This window comes from Cherax quadricarinatus, chromosome 49 (assembly GCF_038502225.1).
Source record: "Cherax quadricarinatus isolate ZL_2023a chromosome 49, ASM3850222v1, whole genome shotgun sequence".
Classification (NCBI taxonomy): Eukaryota; Metazoa; Arthropoda; class Malacostraca; order Decapoda; family Parastacidae; genus Cherax; species Cherax quadricarinatus.
Window position 1 is genome coordinate 8,834,849 of NC_091340.1, and position 20,043 is coordinate 8,854,891.

At 44.3% G+C, this 20,043-nt stretch overlaps 1 protein-coding gene across 1 annotated transcript in view; it reads right to left on the reverse strand.

Moving 5' to 3' along the window:
* LOC128697081 (solute carrier family 35 member F3) overlaps positions 1–20,043 on the reverse strand; it is a 206,575-nt gene that overhangs the window by 81,867 nt on the left and 104,665 nt on the right. Inside the window, exon 3 of the mRNA XM_070095178.1 lies at positions 2,763–2,848. Within this exon, the coding sequence (XP_069951279.1) occupies positions 2,763–2,848 (86 nt within the window). The remainder of the gene's footprint in view (positions 1–2,762; positions 2,849–20,043) is intronic.

Consider the following 20,043-nt stretch of genomic DNA (forward strand, 5'->3'; position numbering starts at 1 on the left):
AGGTTGTGTGTCGCATAGACACTCTGAGCAACTCAGGTCCTGAGCTGTAGCTTCTGACCTAATTTGTACTGGTATCTGTGTATTATCACAGTCGGGGATTTTCTTATGCTAAACTTAGATTCAGTAGTATGGGAGTTTTGTGACTTGTGGAGGATCTGCAGATGGTCCCTACTTAGTGTCGTTATATTATCTCCTTGATCCTGATTGTGTCACAGTTGCTTGTTATATTTTTGTTCGGCTTATCAGTCGTTTTATTGTTCAAGCAGACTGTTCTGATTGCCAGTTGGTCAAGAACTTAGTTTATGAGAGGACTTTGTCAGTCACTTGTTTAAGTCTAGTCGAGTCGTGAGACATAGCGAACTACTTAGAGCACTTACATACATACACACAAACTTACTTGTACATATTTGTAATATCTTATTAAATGTTAATGTACCAGACGGTACTTAAGAATTATAAATGTGATATGTGCTTTCAGCACAATAATACTGTATACGAGAGAAGTGATTATTATTATTTTGATTACTGTAATTAATTTAATTTAATTTGATATACGCCTAGACAACTTAATAAATGTATTAAATTTTATTTTCTCTAGTTAGTAGCCTACCAGTTGTAATCCTGAAGCACTATTGAATCATATTGAATTCTAATGGATAATTGGACAAGGATACTGACTAATTGTTACGAAAACCCAGTAACAGGCTGGATGCTAGAAGGGCAGTCCTTTCTAGTATTCACTGGAGATCTCTAAGCTATTAGAATCGCGTTTTTTGTAACACATAGAATCAGTAATGATGATAGAGTCAAGCTCAGTGTCATAAGTTAGCTTTAGCGCCATTAGGACTGCAAACAATTCAGTTTGCAATGTAGATGCCCAGCTGTTAATTTTTATTCCTAACTCAACAAATTTATTATTCTAGCAGATGCAGCCCTGCCAGAAGACTCCTGTTTAGTTCCATCAGTGTATATTACTACCAGCTAGGCCAGAAATTTCTTCTTGAGCAGTTGCTTTAACAAGTGATTTAAGGAAGGGATTACTAGCAATGAGCTTCTTGGGAGGGACTTGTAGGTATGTGATATTAAATGAAGACATCTTCCATGGAGGGTGAAATGCTCTTGTTGTCTACAGTGATACAGTTTATGCAGGTTATAACTTAATATAATTGCACGTTTTCATAAACCGTTTACAATTGAATGTATTTACTTCTAGAGATTTAGAAAGATTCATATTGACAGTGTCTGGTTCATTTCTTAACATTCTAATACCAAGTACAGTGTTAATCTCAACAGTACTATCACTGATACTAGAAATACCAAGCTCCTTCCTCACATTAAGAACATTTGTTGATCTGGGACAGCCAAGAATAATTCTGAAAGCTTCATTTTGCATTAACTCCAAGGGTCGGAGAGAACTTTCTCTAGCTAATATCAACATGGGAGCAGCATAATCAATTAAGGACCTAACATAGGCTATGTACATCATTCTCACGATTCTCACACTAGCACCATAGTTGGGGTTGTAGCCAGCAACAGCTTTGAGAGCATTTAGCCTATCTTTGCATTTCTTATTTAGTTTTGATATAGCCTATGTTTTCACCCTGCAGACAGATGGGTGGGGAATATCGTTTACTTGTCAATATCTTTGTTTTAGAGGAAATTATTATGAGGCCTAGTCGATTACAAATTGCTTGAGCTTCATTAAGAATGGTACTCATCTTCTTATGCCTTTTTTTTTTTTTATTCGCCGGTATTCTCCCGTCCTGGGTCTTTTCAAAGTAGTGGTGACCCGGCCTTGGCTCCCTATCTGGGGAGTGTCTCGAGACCTAAGTCTCCCATGGGAGGAGGCGCAAGTACCCCCTCATCTTTGGGACCAACTGTCCCCAGGCCTAGCCACAGTCCCCGCCCTCACGGGGCTCGTAGGGAGAAGCTAGGCCTCTGGCCTGCCATCTGTCCCGCCCCAAAGAGGCTTGTGGGGATGGCAGTCTTATGAGCTGCAGGTGGTAGCAAGCAACGTATGCCCTGTTGTATGGATCATGATGTCATCAGCATAGCTTATAGCTATATATTTATGTGAGGCAGGTAGAGCATTGAGAAGAGCATTAATCAGAATATTAAATAGCAGGATACTATGAACTCCTCCCTGTGGTGTACCTAGGGACATTTCTTTAGACTCGCTTCTAAAGCCTTGGTAGAGGACAGAGGATACTCTATTTGACAGGCATCCTATTTTCCAGTAGAGTAAGCTACCACCAATATTCATTTTGGCTAGTTCATGTAGTATAACGGTTCTGTTCGCGATATCAAATGCAGATTTTAGATAAAGAAAAGTGGTAAAACTAGTAGAGGTGTGTGCAGTGAGAAAGGTGGAAATACAGTTCTGCACACTTTTACCTTTCATGAGCCCATACAGGTAGGGGGAAAGTTGGTGTCTGATTCTGTAGTACAGTCTGTTAAGTATCATTCTTTCAAAAGTTTTACCAAGACAACTAGTTAAGGAGATCGGTCTAAATGTATCAGGCTGTTGGGGCTTAGGGATAAGCACAGTGAGATTCTTGGCCCAGGAGGTAGGAAGAACTCCCTCAATGCAAAGATATATATAAGAGACATATAAGAGAGACATTATATAAGAGAGACATCATATAAGAGACATTCAAGAGAGACATTATATAAGAGAGACATCATACAGAGAGACATCATATAAGAGACATTCAAGAGAGACATCATACAAGAGAGACATCATACAGAGAGACGTCACTGACCTTCCTGGTTGTGTTAGAGAAGACAGCCTTCCTGAAGCTCTGACACTTGGAAGGTGGCGCGTCCCTGGGACTGTCACCCACTGAACCTGTCACCACACAATGCTACACTCATTATTATTGTTAATTCCGTAATTAATATTGTTATTATTACACGAATGTATTCACATATATATTTACTTAGTGGTTATGCGTGCTCGCACGTGTGTGCTTGTGTGTGTGTGTGTGTGTGTGTGTGTGTGTGTGTGTGTGTGTGTGTGTGTGTGTGTGTGTGTGTGTGTGTGTGTGTGTGTGTGTGTGTGTGTGTGTGTGTGTGTGTGTTGTGTGTGTGTGTGTGTGTGTGTGTGTGTGTGTGTGTGTGTGTGTGTGTGTGTGTGTGTGTGTGTGTAATAGTGAAACACTATCTAGCTCCTGGTCTCACATCCTCCGCTTCTTCTTCCCTCCCCCCCTCCCTCCCTCCCCCCCTCCCTCCCTCCCCCCCTCCCTCCCTCCTGTGTAACGATAACCCCAACAGGTTAAGATAAAGAATATGAAAGTCAATGAACCATACCGGAAGTCCAGACTTCCTGGTGGCTGGCCTGATCGATCAGACTGTTGGTGCCCGGTTCATCAGGAACTGACTTGAGGAAACTATCACGTTCCCTACTGAAGACAGCTAAAATGCTTGTTGGTAATTCCCCTTACGTGCGACGGGAGGACGTTGAAGAGTCGTGGTTCCCCTACACTACTCACGATTGTATAACAGACGTCGTGTATATAAAATCAGCAATACATCTACACTTCTAAGGGTGTATATACCAGTATATATTCACTCCAAAGTTTATATTAATTATTTACAAGAACACTGAGTGACGGTGTACAGGCGTCATGCAGTCTTTATAACTCTCATGCAGTCGACAGACTTCAAACCCAATTAATTAATCATCCGACGCATTCTGATGCTCGTTAAACATGAAGGTTTAGTCAGTCTTGACGGTGGATTATGAGGACGTAATGTGACTGCGTGTTGACGCATACAAGGTTCAAAATTGACGCAGTCTCGTGCGGTCAGAGGTCACGTGTGGTCATTGTCTTAATCTGTCTGGGACTTAGCGTGGGGTGTTACTGAGCACCGTGGCTTGCTGTAGTGTTTTGTAATCTCAGGTTAAAGTGTTGAAGAAGGAGGTTCTTCTTCAGGAGGAAAATAGGAGGCTGACGCTTCGCCTAGATGGGTTTGGGAGTGAGTGTGAGATGGTGGAAGCTGGTGAGGAAAAGAATACCAGCAGTGAGCTAAAGAGCTGCAGCCACTTTAAGTGGGAAGTGGTTCACAGTTCAGGAAGAAAGAAGATAAGGAAGGTTAATAGAGAAGTTGTGAAGGTAGCAAATCGATTCTCTGTTCTCCAGGACGAGTGTACTTCGGTGGTTAGTGAGGTTAAAGGTACCACCGATATCCCTGCTAATCAAGGTAAGATTGTAGAAGATTCTCAGGTAAGATACATGGATCGTGCTTTTTGTAACAGAGATAGGAAGGTCAGACAGAGGGTGTGCCTCCCAGGAGCTGGTGTTGGTGACATAGTAGGTTGGATAATATTATGTCAGGCAATGGGAACAAGCCCATTATCTGTCTTAGTGCTGGTGGAAATGACTTCAGGAAGGGCAGGAGACAGGAGCTGCTGGATAAGTACAGGTCAGCCATAAAAGTTGTCAGGTCTAAGGGAGGGATCCCAACCATTTGTAGCATCTTGCCTAGAAGGGGAGTGAGCAATGAATGGATGTCTAGGGCAACTGGTATAAATTGCTGGCTAGACAGGTACTGCAGGGAACTTGCAATCCCCTTCAATGATAACTTCGACAAATTGTATGGCAAGCATGATATGTATACAAGGGATGGGGTTCATCTCTCTGGGGCTGGAGTGGTTGCATTAGCCAATTCGATTGAGGAGGTCATTGATGACTTTCAAGGACTTTAAACTGATAGGTTATAGAGGTATGGGTGTTTGTGGGAAACAATCAGGCTGCAGTATTAGGGTTGAAAACATCAGATATTACCAGGATACCTCAGAGATATGTTTAAAAGACAATATTAAAGTTGCTAGTAAAGGCAAATCAATTGATCAACAAACAAAGAGAGATAGTAGTGGGCAACGAGTGACTAGCTCCCTTAAGGTTTACTATACAAATAGTAGGAGTCTAAGAAATAAGACAGATGAGCTAAGATTACTTGCAAGTGCAGGTAATATAGATATTATTGGTATAATAGAGACCTGGTTCAACTTGAAAGATAGAGAAATGCCTTCTGAATGCAACATACAGGGTTATAAACTATTCCACACTGATAAGGTTAACAGGAAGGGTGGTGGAGTGGCGATGTATGTCAGAGATAATTTAAATTGTTGTGCTAGACAAGATGTAAGATTAGAAACATCGGACACAGAATCTGTTTGGCTAGTTTCTCGAAGGTCGTGAAAAATTAATTTTGGGTGTGATTTATAGGTCCACAAACCTTGATAGGGAGAGAGAGAGAGAGAGAGAGAGAGAGAGAGAGAGAGAGAGAGACAGAGAGAGAGACAGACAGAGGGAGAGAGAGAGAGAGACAGACAGACAGACAGAGGGAGAGAGAGAGAGAGAGAGAGAGACAGACAGACAGACAGAGGGAGGGAGGGAGAGAGAGAGCAGACAGAGAGAGGGCAGAGAGAGAGAGACAGCAGACAGAGGAGAGAGAGAGAGACAGACAGACAGACAGAGGAGGAGAGAGAGAGAGAGAGAGAGAGAGAGAGAGAGAGAGAGAGAGAGAGAGAGAGAGAGACAGACAGACAGACAGACAGAGAGAGAGACGAGCAGGGGGAGAGAGAGAGAGAGAGAGAGAGAGAGAGAGAGGGGAGAGAGAGAGAGAGAGAGAGAGAGAGAGAGAGAGAGAGAGAGAGAGAGAGAGAGAGAGAGAGAGAGAGAGAGAGAGAGGGAAAGGAGAGAGAGAGAGAGGGAGAGAGAGAGAGAGAGGGGGAGAGAGAGAGAGAGAGAGAGAGAGAGAGAGAGAGAGGGAGGGAGAGAGAGAGAGAGAGGGAGAGAGAGAGAGAGAGAGAGAGGGAGAGAGAGAGAGACAGAGAGGGAGAGATTTGAAATGCTTAACAATTCGCAAACTCGTGAAGTTATTTACATTGTCTCTAGGTCCACAGCAGGACTCGAACCTGCAAACTCTGTATCAGAGTCTACAGTGCTACATATATTCTTCTTCCTTTCAACGCACCGGCCGCATCCCACCGAGGCAGGGTAGCCCAAAAAAAGAAAAACAAAAGTTTCTCTTTTTGACTTTAGTAATGTATACAGGAGAAGGGGTTACTAGCTCCTTGCTTCTGGCATGTTAGTCGCCTCTTAGACACTCATGGCTTACGGAGGAATGTTTGGCCCGGGCCTTTTCCAAGAGGTGGCCCGGCCTTGGCTCCCTGTCATGGGAGTGTCTCAGACCAATGTCTGCCATGGGAGGAGGTACAAGTACCTCCTTGTCTTCTGGGACTAGCTGTCCCCAGGCCTAGCCCCATTCCCCGCCCCCACGGGGCTCGGAGGGAGAAGCTAGGCACCTTGGGCAGCCATAAAACCCGCTCACTCTGGGCTCGAAGCGTGTGGCAGCTGCATAGCAGCAGACGATGTCAAGAGGAGCAAAGGTAGCAAGCACTAGAGGATCCTTTTGGAGTCACACCCCAGCTTTGGGCATTAAGCCCGAGCGTTGGGAAAACTCAAGAATGCCTCTTGCTGTTTGTGTTGCTGCTGCTACTACTTTACTTATCAGTTGCACTCCGTTCTACGGAGGAAGAATTCTGTTCCACTTCCCAATGGAGAAAAGAGGAAACAAACAAGAACAAGAACTAGTAAGAAAATAGAAGAAAACCTAGAGGGGTGTGTATATATATGCTTGTACATGTATGTGTAGTGTGACCTAAGTGTAAGTAGAAGTAGCAAGACGTACCTGAAACTTTGCATGTTTATGAGACAGAAAAAAGACATCAGCAATCCTACCATTATGTGCAACAATACAGGCTTCCGTTTTACACTCACATGACAGGACGGTAGTACCTCCCTGGGCAGTTATTGTCTACCAACCTACTACCACAGGACGGTAGTACCTCCCTGGGCAGTTATTGTCTACCAACCTACTACCACAGGACGGTAGTACCTCCCTGGGCAGTGGGAAGTTGTCTAGCCACCTGCCTACTACCACGGACAGTGGTGGTACTCCTGGGCAGTTACTGTCTAACCTACTACCACGGACTATGTGAGTTACCTCTGAGCGGAGTTACCTGTCATACAACCAACCTACTACCACAGGACAGTAGTACACCTCCCTGACAGGCAGTTACTGTCTACCAACCTACTACCACAGGACATGTTATTGTACCACCTCCTGGGCAGTTACTGTCTACCAACCTACTACCACAGGACGGTAGTACCTCCCTGGGCAGTTATTGTCTACCAACCTACTACCACAGGACAGGTGAGCCTCCTGGGCAGTTAATTGTCTACCAACCTACCTACCACAGGACGGTTAGTACCTCCTGGGCAGTTATGTCTCCAACCTACCTACCACAGGACAGGTGAAGTACCTCCTGGGCAGTTACTGTCTACCAACCTACTACCACAGGACAGTGGAGTACCTCCCCTGGGCAGTTATTGTCTACCAAGCCTACTACCACAGGACAGTAGTACCTCCTGGGCAGTTATTGTCTACCAACCTACTCCACAGGACGGTAGTAGTACCTCCTGGGCAGTTACTTGTCTACCAGCCTACTACCACAGGACGGTAGTGCCTCCTGCAGTACCTGTCCTGGGCCAACTACGCCTTGGGACGGTGGTACCTCCCTGGGCAGTTATTAATCCTCACCTACTACCACAGGACAGTAGTACCTCCTGGGCAGTTACTGTCTACCAACCTACTACCACAGGACTAGTACCTCCTGGGCAGTTATTGTCTACCACCTACCTACAGGGACAGTGTTACCTCCTCCATTGCCATCCTGGGCAGCTGCCACCAGGACGGTAGTACCTCCCTGGGCAGTTACTGTCTACCAACCTAGCTACCACAGTGACAGTAGTACCTCCTGGGCAGTTACTGTCTACCAACCTACTACCACAGGACAGTAGTACCTCCTGGGCAGTTATTGTCTACCAACCTACTACCACAGGACAGTGAGTACCTCCTGGGCAGTTATTGTCTACCAAGCCTACTACCACAGGACAGGTGTACTCCTGGGCGTTTGTCCACCTCCACAGGACCCTGGAGGTCCTCCTGCAGTTACTGTCTACCAACCTACCACAGGACAGTGGTACCTCCCTGGGGCAGTTACTGTCTGCCAACCTACTACCACGGACGGTAGTACCTCCCTGAGGGCAGTTACTGTCTGCCAACCTACTACCACAGGACAGTGAGTACCTCCTGAGGGCAGTTACTGTATCTACCACCTACTGCACCACAGGACGGTAGTACCTCCTGGGCAGTTACTTGTCTACCAACCTACTCCACAGGACAGTGAGTACCTCCTGGGCAGTTACTTGTCTACCAACCTACTACAGGACGTAGTGGGCATTCCTGAGCCACCTACTGTCCTGCAGCCTAACCTACCACAGGACAGTAGTACCTCCCTGGGCGATTGCTGTCTACCAACCTACTACCACAGGACAGTGGGAGTACCTCCCTGGCAGTGGGCTTGTGCCAACCTGCTTACAGGACACCGGGCACTGTCTACCTAACCTCACATCTACCAGCTACCTGGCCACAACGGTGGTACCTCCTGAGGGCAGTTACTGTCTATGACCTACCTACCTACCAGGACAGTAGGTACACCTCCTGGGCAGTTACTGTCTACCAACCTACTACCACAGGGACAGTAGTTACACTCTGTAGGGCAGTTACTGTAAACCAACCTACTACCACAGGACAGTAGGCACCTCCCTGGGCAGTTACTGTCTACCAACCTACTACCACAGGACAGTAGTACCTCCTGGGCAGTTATGTCTACCAACCTACTACCACAGGACAGGGAGTAGGTGAACCTACCTGGGACAGTTACTGTCTACCTACTACCACAGGACGTGGTACCTCCTGGGCAGTTACTGTAAAGCCAACCTACTGCCAACCGGGACATAGCACCTCCCTGGGCAGTTGGCACAATTGGTACCAACCTACCTACCCACAGGACGCAGTTACCTCCCTGGGCAGTTATTGTCTACCAACCTACTACCACAGGACAGGTAGTACCTCCTGGGCAGTTACTGTCTACCAACCTACTACCACAGGACAGTGAGTACCTCCCTGGGCAGTTATTGTCTAGCCAACCTACCTACCACAGGACAGGAGAGTACCTCCTGGGCAGTTACTGTCTGCCAAGCCTACTACCACGGGACGGTGGTACCTTCCCTGGAGCAGTTACTGTCCTACCAACCTGGGCCACAGGGGTGCCTTATGGGCGGTGCTCTACCAACCTACTACCACAGGACGGTAGTACCCTCCAGGGCAGTTACTGTCTACCTTCCTAACCTACAGGACATAGTCCTGGGCCAGGGGCAGTCTACCCCACCTGCTACCACAGGACGGTCCTGGGCCTCCTGGGAGTTACTGTCTGCCAACCTACTACCACAGGACGGTAGTACCTCCCTGGGCAGTTATGGTCTATAACCTAACCTACCACAGGACAGGTCAGCTACCTCCCTGGGCGGATTACTGTCTACCAAGCCTACTACCACAGGACGGTGGAGTACCTCCTGGGCAGTTACTTGTCTACCAACCTACTACCACAGGACGGTGAGTACCTCCTGAGCGGTTACTGTCTGGGCTGCCAACCTCCCACTACCACAGGACAGTAGTACACCTCCCTGGGCAGTTACTGTCTACCAACCTACTACCCACCAGGACAGTAGTACCTCCTGAGCAGTTACTGTCTGCAGCTGTCTAACTACCTACAGGGACGGTAGGTACCACCTCCAGGGCAGTTACTGTCTACCACCCTACTACCACAGGACGGTAGTACCTCCCTGGGCAGTTATGGTCTACCAACCTACTACCACAGGTTACTGGTGGAGTACCTCCCGCCTGGGCAGTTATGTCTACCAACCTACTACCAGGGACGGAGTGAAGTACCTCCCAGGGCAGTTATTGTCTGCCAACCTGCTACCACAGGACGGTAGTACCTCCTGGGCAGTTACTGTCTGCCAACCTACTACCACAGGACGGTGAGTACCTCCTGGGCAGGTTGGTTGATTCTGTCCTACCAGCCTACTACCACAGGACAGGTGAGTACCTCCCTGGGCAGTTATTGTCTACCAACCTCTACCACAGGACGGTAGTACCTCCTGGGCAGTTACTGTCAACCTACTACCCTGGGCGGTAGTTACTGCTTCCTGAACTACCAACCTACTACCACAGGACAGGTAGTACCTCCCTGGGCAGTTACTGGTCTACCAACCTACTACCACAGGACGGTAGTACCTCCCTGTACAGGTTTTGGTCTATCCAACCCTGGGCCCACACTCAGGGGACCTGCCTCCTTGAGCATTGTCTACCAACCTACTACCACAGGACAGTAGTACCTCCTGGGCAGTTGTGTCTGGCAACCTACTACAGGACAGTGAGTACCTCCTGGAGGGCAGTTACTGTCCTGCACCTAACCTACCACAGGACAGGTGAGTACCTCCCTGGGCATGTTACTGTCTACCAACCTCCACTACCACAGGACATTGGACCTCCTAGCAGTTATGGTCTCAACCTACCCTCCAAGGAGCAGTTACCTCCTGGGCAAGTCTACCAGCCTACTACCACAGGGACAGTAGTACCTCCCTGGGACCGTTATGGTCCTACCAGCCTTACCACTAACAGGGATTGCCTCCCAAGCAGTTATGTCTACCAACCTACTACCACAGGACAGAGTACCTCCCTGGGCAGTTACTGTCTACCAACCTACTACCACAGGACAGTAGTACCTCCTGGGCAGTTACTTGTCTACCAACCTACTACCACCAGGACGGTAGTACACCTCCTGGGCAGTTACTGTCCTGCCTCCACCACCACCCAGGGACAGTTGTACACTCCTGGGAGCCAACCTGTCTACCACCTACTGGCCACAGGTGAGTACCTCCTGGGCAGTTACTGTCTGCCAACCTACTGCCACAGGACAGGTATAGGTACCTCCTGGAGCAGTTACTGTCTGCCAAGCCTACTACCACAGGACGGAGATTACCTCCTGGAGGGCAGGTTACTGTCTACCAACCTACTACCACCAGGACGGTAGTACCTCCTGGGCAGTTACTTGTCACCACCCAACCTACTACCACAGGACAGTAGATACCTCCTGAGGGCAGTTATGTCTACCAACCTCCACTCCACCAGGACGGTAGGTACCTCCTATTGTTAGTCTACCACCTCCTCCACAGGACAGTGCCCCTCCCTGGGCAGTTCCTGTCTGCCAAGCCTACTACCACAGGACGGTATTACCTCCTGGGCAGTTGCATGCACCAACCTACCTCCACAGGGACAGTTAAGACCTCCTGGGCAGTTATTGTCCTAACCAATACTACCACAGGACGGTGAGTACCTCCTGGGCAGTTATTGTCTGCCAACCTACTACCACAGGACAGTAGCACCTCCACCCTGGGCAGTTGCTGTCAATACCAACCTACTACCACAGGACGGTGGTACCTCCCTGGGCAGTTACTGTCTACTAACCAACCTACTACCACAGGACGGTAGTACCTCCTGAGGGCAGTTACTATCTACCAACCTACTACCACAGGACTGAAGCACCCCCGGGACAGTTGGACTGTCTATGCTACCACAGGTCAGTAGTACCTCCTGGAGGGCAGTTACTGTCTGCCAACCTACTACCACAGGACAGTGAGTACCTCCTAGGGCAGTTATTGTCTACCAACCTACTACCACAGGGACAGTAGCAGTACCTCCTGGGCAGTTACTGTCTACCAACCTACTACCACAGGACATTGAGTGCCACCTCCAGGGCAGTTACTGTCTACCAGCCTACTACCACAGGACAGGTAGGTACCTCCTGGGCAGTTGTGTCTACCAACCTACTACTACCAGGACAGGTGGTACCTCCCTGGGCAGTTACTGTCTGCCACCTGCTACCACCAGGACAGTAGTACCTCCTGGGCAGGTTGACTGTCTACCAACCTACTACCACAGGACGGTAGTACCTCCCTAAGGGCAGTTACTGTCTACCAACCTACTACCACAGGAGGCAGTAGTACCTCCCTGGGCAGCAGTTGTCTACCTAACCTACTACCACAGGACAGTGAGTACCTCCCTGGGCAGTTACTGTCTACCAACCTACTACCTACACAGGTGGTACCTCCTGGGCAGTTGACTGTCCTACCAACCTACCTGGGACAGTTGCAGTACCAATCCTGACCAGTTATTGTCCTACCAACCTACCTACAGGACAGTAGCACCTCCTGAGGGCAGTTACTGTCTACCAACCTACTACCACAGGACGGTAGTACCTCCCTGGGCAGTTACTGTCTACCAACCTAGAAATACAAATATGAACATCAAGGTAAGCGCACTCAATCATTCAAAAAACTAAGAGACATTACATATGTAGTGGGATCTACTATATTAGTTGACATAAACTTATAGAATACTAGTTTAGAATGACTTTCTTCTGTAGACAGGCAAGAGAGAGAGAGAGAGAGAGAGAGAGAGAGAGAGAGAGAGAGAAAGAGAGAGAGAGGAGTTAGATTGCTGTCTCTTTGGAAGCTTCAATTTTGGGAGTGGTTAAGTAGGCGGTGGTAAGCAAATAGTTGTGGGTGTTAAGGTAGTTGGGTGTGTGGGTAATGGGAGGGAGGGGCGGGCTTCTCGTTCTGACAACCCACCTTCAAATCATGCAAGGCCAAGCCACCTCCCTCATTTGCATATAGAATGGAGAGAGAGAGAGAGAGAGAGAGAGAGAGAGAGAGAGAGAGAGAGAGAGAGAGAGAGAGAGAGAGAGAGAGAGAGAGAGAGAGAGAGAGAGACAGATGGAGAGAGGTGAAGATATGGGGAAGAAGAGAATGCATGGGAATCAGGCAAGAGGGTGATAAACTCTGAGGTGAGGAGAGTTTTAAATGAAGAGGGAAGGGAAGAGGGAAGACAAGCACAACAGTAATGGTAAGTAAACATGACACGAAGAAGAGGGGAAGATTAAGCTGAGTTAATGTGAACCATTAGCGAGGGGAGGAGACATGACAGTGAGGGGAGAGAGAGAGAGAGAGAGAGAGAGAGAGAGAGAGAGAGAGAGAGAGAGAGAGAGAGAGAGAGAGAGCTCAAACACTACTTTACTAATGTCGCACAGTGAACACCTGCTCAGAGAAGGAAAAGTTTTTAAGCATATTTGATAGAATGAATCAAGCAAAGCAGCGCAAGAATGTTTTAACCTCGCACGAGGCCAGTGGAAACCTGACACCATTAAAGCCAGAGTGCAGAGCTCACTCACACCTTAAGTCATCCCACTCTAACTCTTGCTGGATCCTTAACTTGTTCTCCCTTACCATTCTCTTGTCTCTCTCTCTCTCTCTCTTAAAGATCAATGTCTCGCTCAAGTCTATATCAAAACATTAAAAATTCATGATAGATATTTAAAAATTTTACTCTAAAGTTCAAGTCATGATTATTATTATTAATATTATTATTATAAATACTATTATTTATACTATTAATATTATTATTATTATAATTTTTATTATTGGGAGGCGATGAGATTCGATGCAATGAAGGGTAGAACAGCTCCAGTTCCTCGGATCAAGCGCTCCTCCCCCACCCACATCAATGGTAAGTATTACACAGAACGACTCAGTAATATTGTCATCGTTGCAGTATTGTTCAGTAATATTCCCGGATAATACTTCTCACCTTCCTGTGACTTAAACACTGCGTCGTGTGCAAATATTTCTCGTTCAGACGTACACATCAATACGTTCAGACGTACATCAATAGACGTACATCAAGTTCAGACGTACATCAATACGTTCGACTTACATTAATACTTGACGCCATCGTATGTTCAGACGTACACATCAATACGTTCAGACTTACACATTAATACCTTCAGACGTACATCGTATGTTGCACATTAATACCTTCGGACGTACATCAATAACGTTCGACGTTACAGTAATACGTTCAGACTTACACATTAATACCTTCAGACGTACACATCAGTATGTTCAGACGTACACATCAGTATGTTCAGACGTACACATCAATACGTTCAGACTTACACATTAATACCTTCAGACGTACACATCAATACGTTCAGACGTACACATCAATACGTTCAGACTTACACATTAATACCTTCAGACGTACACATCAGTATGTTCAGACGTACACATCAATACGTTCAGACGTACACATCAATACGTTCGCGTACATAATCGTTCAGACTTACAATCCTTCGATACATCGTATGTTCGACGTACATCAATCGTTCGACACCATTAATACCTTCGACGTACTCCAATACGTTCGCAGACATCAATACGTTCGACACATTGTACCTTCAGAACGTACACATCATTTTCGCGTACACATAAACGTTCGACGTTACGTCAATACGTTCGAACGTAAGTCAATAAAGTTCCATTAGGGATACAGTCTGTTTGACGTTGATTTTTGCGTCATGGGTGAAGCAAAGTGTTACTAGTGACGCACAGGTAATCTGTACTCACTATTAATGACGACGCAGACAAGGTTACATATACTCTTAGTGGTGTATATCTCTCAATGTATATACATCGAGTTGTATATCTATGTGTATTCAATGAAAAGTGTATATATATGTATATATATATATATATATATATATATATATATATATATATATATATATATATATATATATATATATATATATATATATATATATATACATATATATATATATATATTATCACACTGGCCGATTCCCACCAAGGAAGGGTGGCCCGAAAAAGAAAAATTTTCACCATCATTCACTCCATCACTGTCTTGCCAGAAGGGTGCTTTACACTACAGTTTTTAAACTGCAACATTAACACCCCTCCTTCAGAGTGCAGGCACTGTACTTCCCATCTCCAGGACTCAAGTCCGGCCTGCCGGTTTCCCTGAACCCCTTCATAAATGTTACTTTGCTCACACTCCAACAGCACGTCAAGTATTAAAAACCATTTGTCTCCATTCACTCCTATCAAACACGCTCACGCATGCCTGCTGGAAGTCCAAGCCCCTCGCACACAAAACCTCCTTTACCCCCTCCCTCCAACCTTTCATAGGCCGACCCCTACCCCGCCTTCCTTCCACTACAGACTGATACACTCTTGAAGCCTAGAGAACAAATGGATTTGTCAGTTAAAAATAGGAGAGGAGAGTTATTAAATGGAGAGTTAGAGGTATTGGGAAGATGGAGGGAATATTTTGAGGAATTGTTAAATGTTGACGAAGATAGGGAAGCTGTGATTTCGTGTATAGGGCAAGGAGGAATAACATCTTGTAGGAGTGAGGAAGAGCCAGTTGTGAGTGTGAGGGAAGTTCGTGAGGCAGTAGGTAAAATGAAATGGGGTAAGGCAGCCGGGATTGATGGGATAAAGATAGAAATGTTAAAAGCAGGTGGGGATATAGTTTTGGAGTGGTTGGTGCAATTATTTAATAAATGTATGGAAGAGGGTAAGGTACCTAGAGATTGGCAGAGAGCATGCATAGTTCCTTTGTATAAAGGCAAAGGGGACAAAAGAGAGTGCAAAAATTATAGGGGGATAAGTCTGTTGAGTATACCTGGTAAAGTGTATGGTAGAGTTATTATTGAAAGAATTAAGAGTAAGACGGAGAATAGGATAGCAGATGAACAAGGAGGCTTTAGGAAAGGTAGGGGGTGTGTGGACCAGGTGTTTACAGTGAAACATATAAGTGACAAGTATTTAGATGAGGCTAAAGAGGTCTTTGTGGCATTTATGGATTTGGAAAAGGCGTATGACAGGGTGGATAGGGGAGCAATGTGGCAGATGTTGCAGGTGTATGGTGTAGGAGGTAGGTTACTGAAAGCAGTGAAGAGTTTTTACGATGATAGTGAGGCTCAAGTTAGAGTATGTAGGAAAGAGGGAAATTATTTCCCAGTAAAAGTAGGCCTTAGACAAGGATGTGTGATGTCACCGTGGTTGTTTAATATATTTACAGGTGGGGTTGTAAGAGAAGTAAATGCGAGTGTCTTGGAGTTAAAAGATAAAGAATCACACATAAAGTGGGAGTTGTCACAGTTGCACTTTGCTGATGACACTGTGCTCTTGGGAGATTCTGAAGAGAAGTTGCAGAGATTGGTGGATGAATTTGGTAGGGTGTGCAAAAGAAGAAAATTAAAAGTGAATACAGGAAAGAGTAGGGTTATGAGGATAACAAAAAGATTAGGTGATGAAAGATTGGATATCAGATTGGAGGGAGAGAGTATGGAAGAGGTGAATGTATTCAGATATTTGGGAGTGGACGTGTCAGAGGATGGGTCTATGAAAGATGAGGTGAATCATAGAATTGATGAGGGGAAAAGGGTGAGTGGTGCACTTATGAGTCTGTGGAGGCAAAGAACTTTGTCCTTGGAGGCAAAGAGGGGAATGTATGAGAGTATAGTTTTACCAACGCTCTTATATGGGTGTGAAGCATGGGTGATGAATGTTGCAGCGAGGAGAAGGCTGGAGGCAGTGGAGATGTCATGTCTGAGAGCAATGTGTGGTGTGAATATAATGCAGAGAATTCGTAGTTTGGAAGTTAGGAGGAGGTGCGAGATTACATATACATATATATATATATATATATATATATATATATATATATATATATATATATATATATATATATATATATACATATACATATATATATATATATATATATATATATATATATATATATATATATATATATATATATATATATATATATATATATATATATATATGTATATATATATATATATATATATATATATATATATATATATATATATATATATATATATATATATATACATATATATATATATATATAAATATATATATATATATATATATATATATATATATATATATATATATATATATATATATATATATATATATATACATATATCCACTGAGAGGTGAATATCTACGCGTATATACGCTGAGCAATGTATATATCTCAGTAAACATTCGCTTAGAAGCAAATACATATACTTAAGAGATATATACCGTTCAGTGTGTGTGTGTATATATTCGCAGATATACACCTTCCAGTTATATCTCACCGCAAATAACTGAGAGGTGTATATCTGAGTATACACACACAAACACACACACACATACACACACACACACACACACACACACACACACACACACACACACACACACACACACACACACACACACACACACACACACACACACACACACACACACACACACACATAAGAACATACTACCACAACGAAGCAAGACACTACAACTTGTAAGAAATTAAAATTGAGAGTTCACTCTACAGAATTCACTCTACAGAATTCACTCTACAGAATTCACTATACAGAATTCACTCTACAGAATTCACTCTACAGAATTCACTCTACAGAATTCACTCTACAGAATTCACTCTACAGAATTCACTCTACAGAATTCACTCTACAGAATTCACTCTACAGAATTCACTCTACAGAATTCACTCTACAGAATTCACTCTACAGAATTCACTCTACAGAATTCACTCTACAGAATTCACTCTACAGAATTCACTCTACAGAATTCACTCTACAGAATTCACTCTACAGAATTCACTCTACAGAATTCACTCTACAGAATTCACTCTACAGAATTCACTCTACAGAATTCACTCTACAGAATTCACTATACAGAATTCACTCTACAGAATTCACTCTACAGAATTCACTCTACAGAATTCACTCTACAGAATTCACTCTACAGAATTCACTCTACAGAATTCACTCTACAGAATTCACTCTACAGAATTCACTCTACAGAATTCACTCTACAGAATTCACTCTACAGAATTCACTCTACAGAATTCACTCTACAGAATTCACTCTACAGAATTCACTCTACAGAATTCACTCTACAGAATTCACTCTACAGAATTCACTCTACAGAATTCACTCTACAGAATTCACTCTACAGAATTCACTCTACAGAATTCACTCTACAGAATTCACTCTACAGAATTCACTCTACAGAAGTCACTCTACAGAATTCACTCTACAGAATTCACTCTACAGAATTTACTCAACAGAATTCACTCTACAGAATTCACTCTACAGAATTCACTCTACAGAATTTACACCACAGAATTCACTCTATAAAATTCACTCTTCAGAATTTACTCTACAGAATTCACTCTACAGAATTCACACTACAGAATTCACTCTACAGAATTCACTCTACAGAATTCACTCTACAGTATTCACACTACAGAATTCACTCTACAGAATTCATTCTACAGAATTCACACTACAGAATTCACTCTACAGAATTCACACCACAGAATTCACTCTACATAATTCACTCTACAGAATTCACTCAACAGAATTCACACTACAGAATTCACTCTACAGAAGTCACTCTACAGAATTCACTCTACAGAATTCACTCTACAGAATTCACTCTACAGAATTCACTCTACAGAATTCACTCTACAGAATTCACTCAACAGAATTCACACTACAGAATTCACTCTACAGAATTCACCCTTCGTGATGTATATTATCTACACAATACAGACAATATACATTAATTTAGAAGATACAATATACACACGCGTTCTTTCCTCCACTGGAAAATAAATCGGTATTTTCTCAAATGCTTTTAAAACTCTGAAAAAAAAGAAAAAATTACCCCGAAATGTCAGGATTTTTTTCTTTCGTGTGTAAATTCCATGTTTTTTTTTTCTTGAAAATTTTATGGATTTTTTTGCATTTTTCCCCCCAAAAAATGGAGTTTAGAAGCAACGGAAGAAATTTTAAAAGTTAGTGTCACTTACAATAAGTAAACTACAAGACATTTAAGTTGTTTTTCGATGACTTTAAGTGAAGTGACGAGATTTTAAAGCGAACTGTGATGACATTACGTAATTTTAAGTGGTTAAAAAGACAGTGAGCTAATTAGAATTTCAAGTAAGTCATAATATTGTTACGCCGTTTTAAGTGGTCATTACGCAAGATCAAGTGAACTAGCGAGTATTAAGTGGCTCTAAGAACCTTTTACAATCACGTTAAGCGAACTTACACTTTGTACTGGTTTTTCCAAGTTTGTTAAGTGAACCTCACTCTGGGGAAGGTACCTCAGTTTCTCAGCACACAGCTCATCAGATATCTTTGTATCAAGATCCCATGATGTTGCATCATGTTCATCTGTCAGACACTACAACATCATGGTATCTTGATACAAAGAATTCTTCAACACTTGTCCAACCTCTGGACGAAGATCTACTTCGACTAGTGGATGGTACCGCTATGACCCCGCCTCCTCCTGCTTCGCCTCACCTCACTACAGTATATAAGCCACGTCTACGGCCCTATGCTGCACTTTCTACAAGATGGACTGAACACATCGACTCCAGGCTGAGGGACTGATTACCTCAAACTTTTCTCGTTACACCTTTCTGCTTTGTATTGGACTGATGAAGACACTGTGTGGTGAAAGGTTCCTTCAATAAAGATTCCCATATGTTGCATAAATGTCTCAGTCTTCACACAGCTCCTCAGCTTTCAACTCCTCAGCTTACAGCTTCTCAACTTACAGCTTCTCAGCTTACAGCTCCTCAGCTTACAGCTCCTCAGCTTACAACTCCTCAGCTTACAACTCCTCAGCTTACAGCTCCTCAGCTTACAGTTTCTCAGCTTACAACTCCTCAGTTTACAGCTCCTCAGCACACAGCTTCTCAACTTACAGCTTCTCAGCTTACAGCTCCTCAGCTTACAACTCCTCAGCTTACAGCTCCTCAGCTTACAGTTTCTCAGCTTACAACTCCTCAGTTTACAGCTCCTCAGCACACAACTTCTCAACTTACAGCTTCTCAACTTACAGCTCCTCAGCTTTCAACTCCTCAGCTTACAGCTTCTCAACTTACAGCTTCTCAACTTACAGCTTCTCAGCTTACAGCTCCTCAGCTTACAGCTCCTCAGCTTACAGCTCCTCAGCTTACAGCTCCTAAGCTTACAGCTCCTCAGCTTACAGTTTCTCAGCTTACTGCTCCTCAGCTTACAGCTCCTCAGCTTACAGCTCCTCAGCTTACAGCTTCTCAGCTTACAGTTCCTCAGCTTAC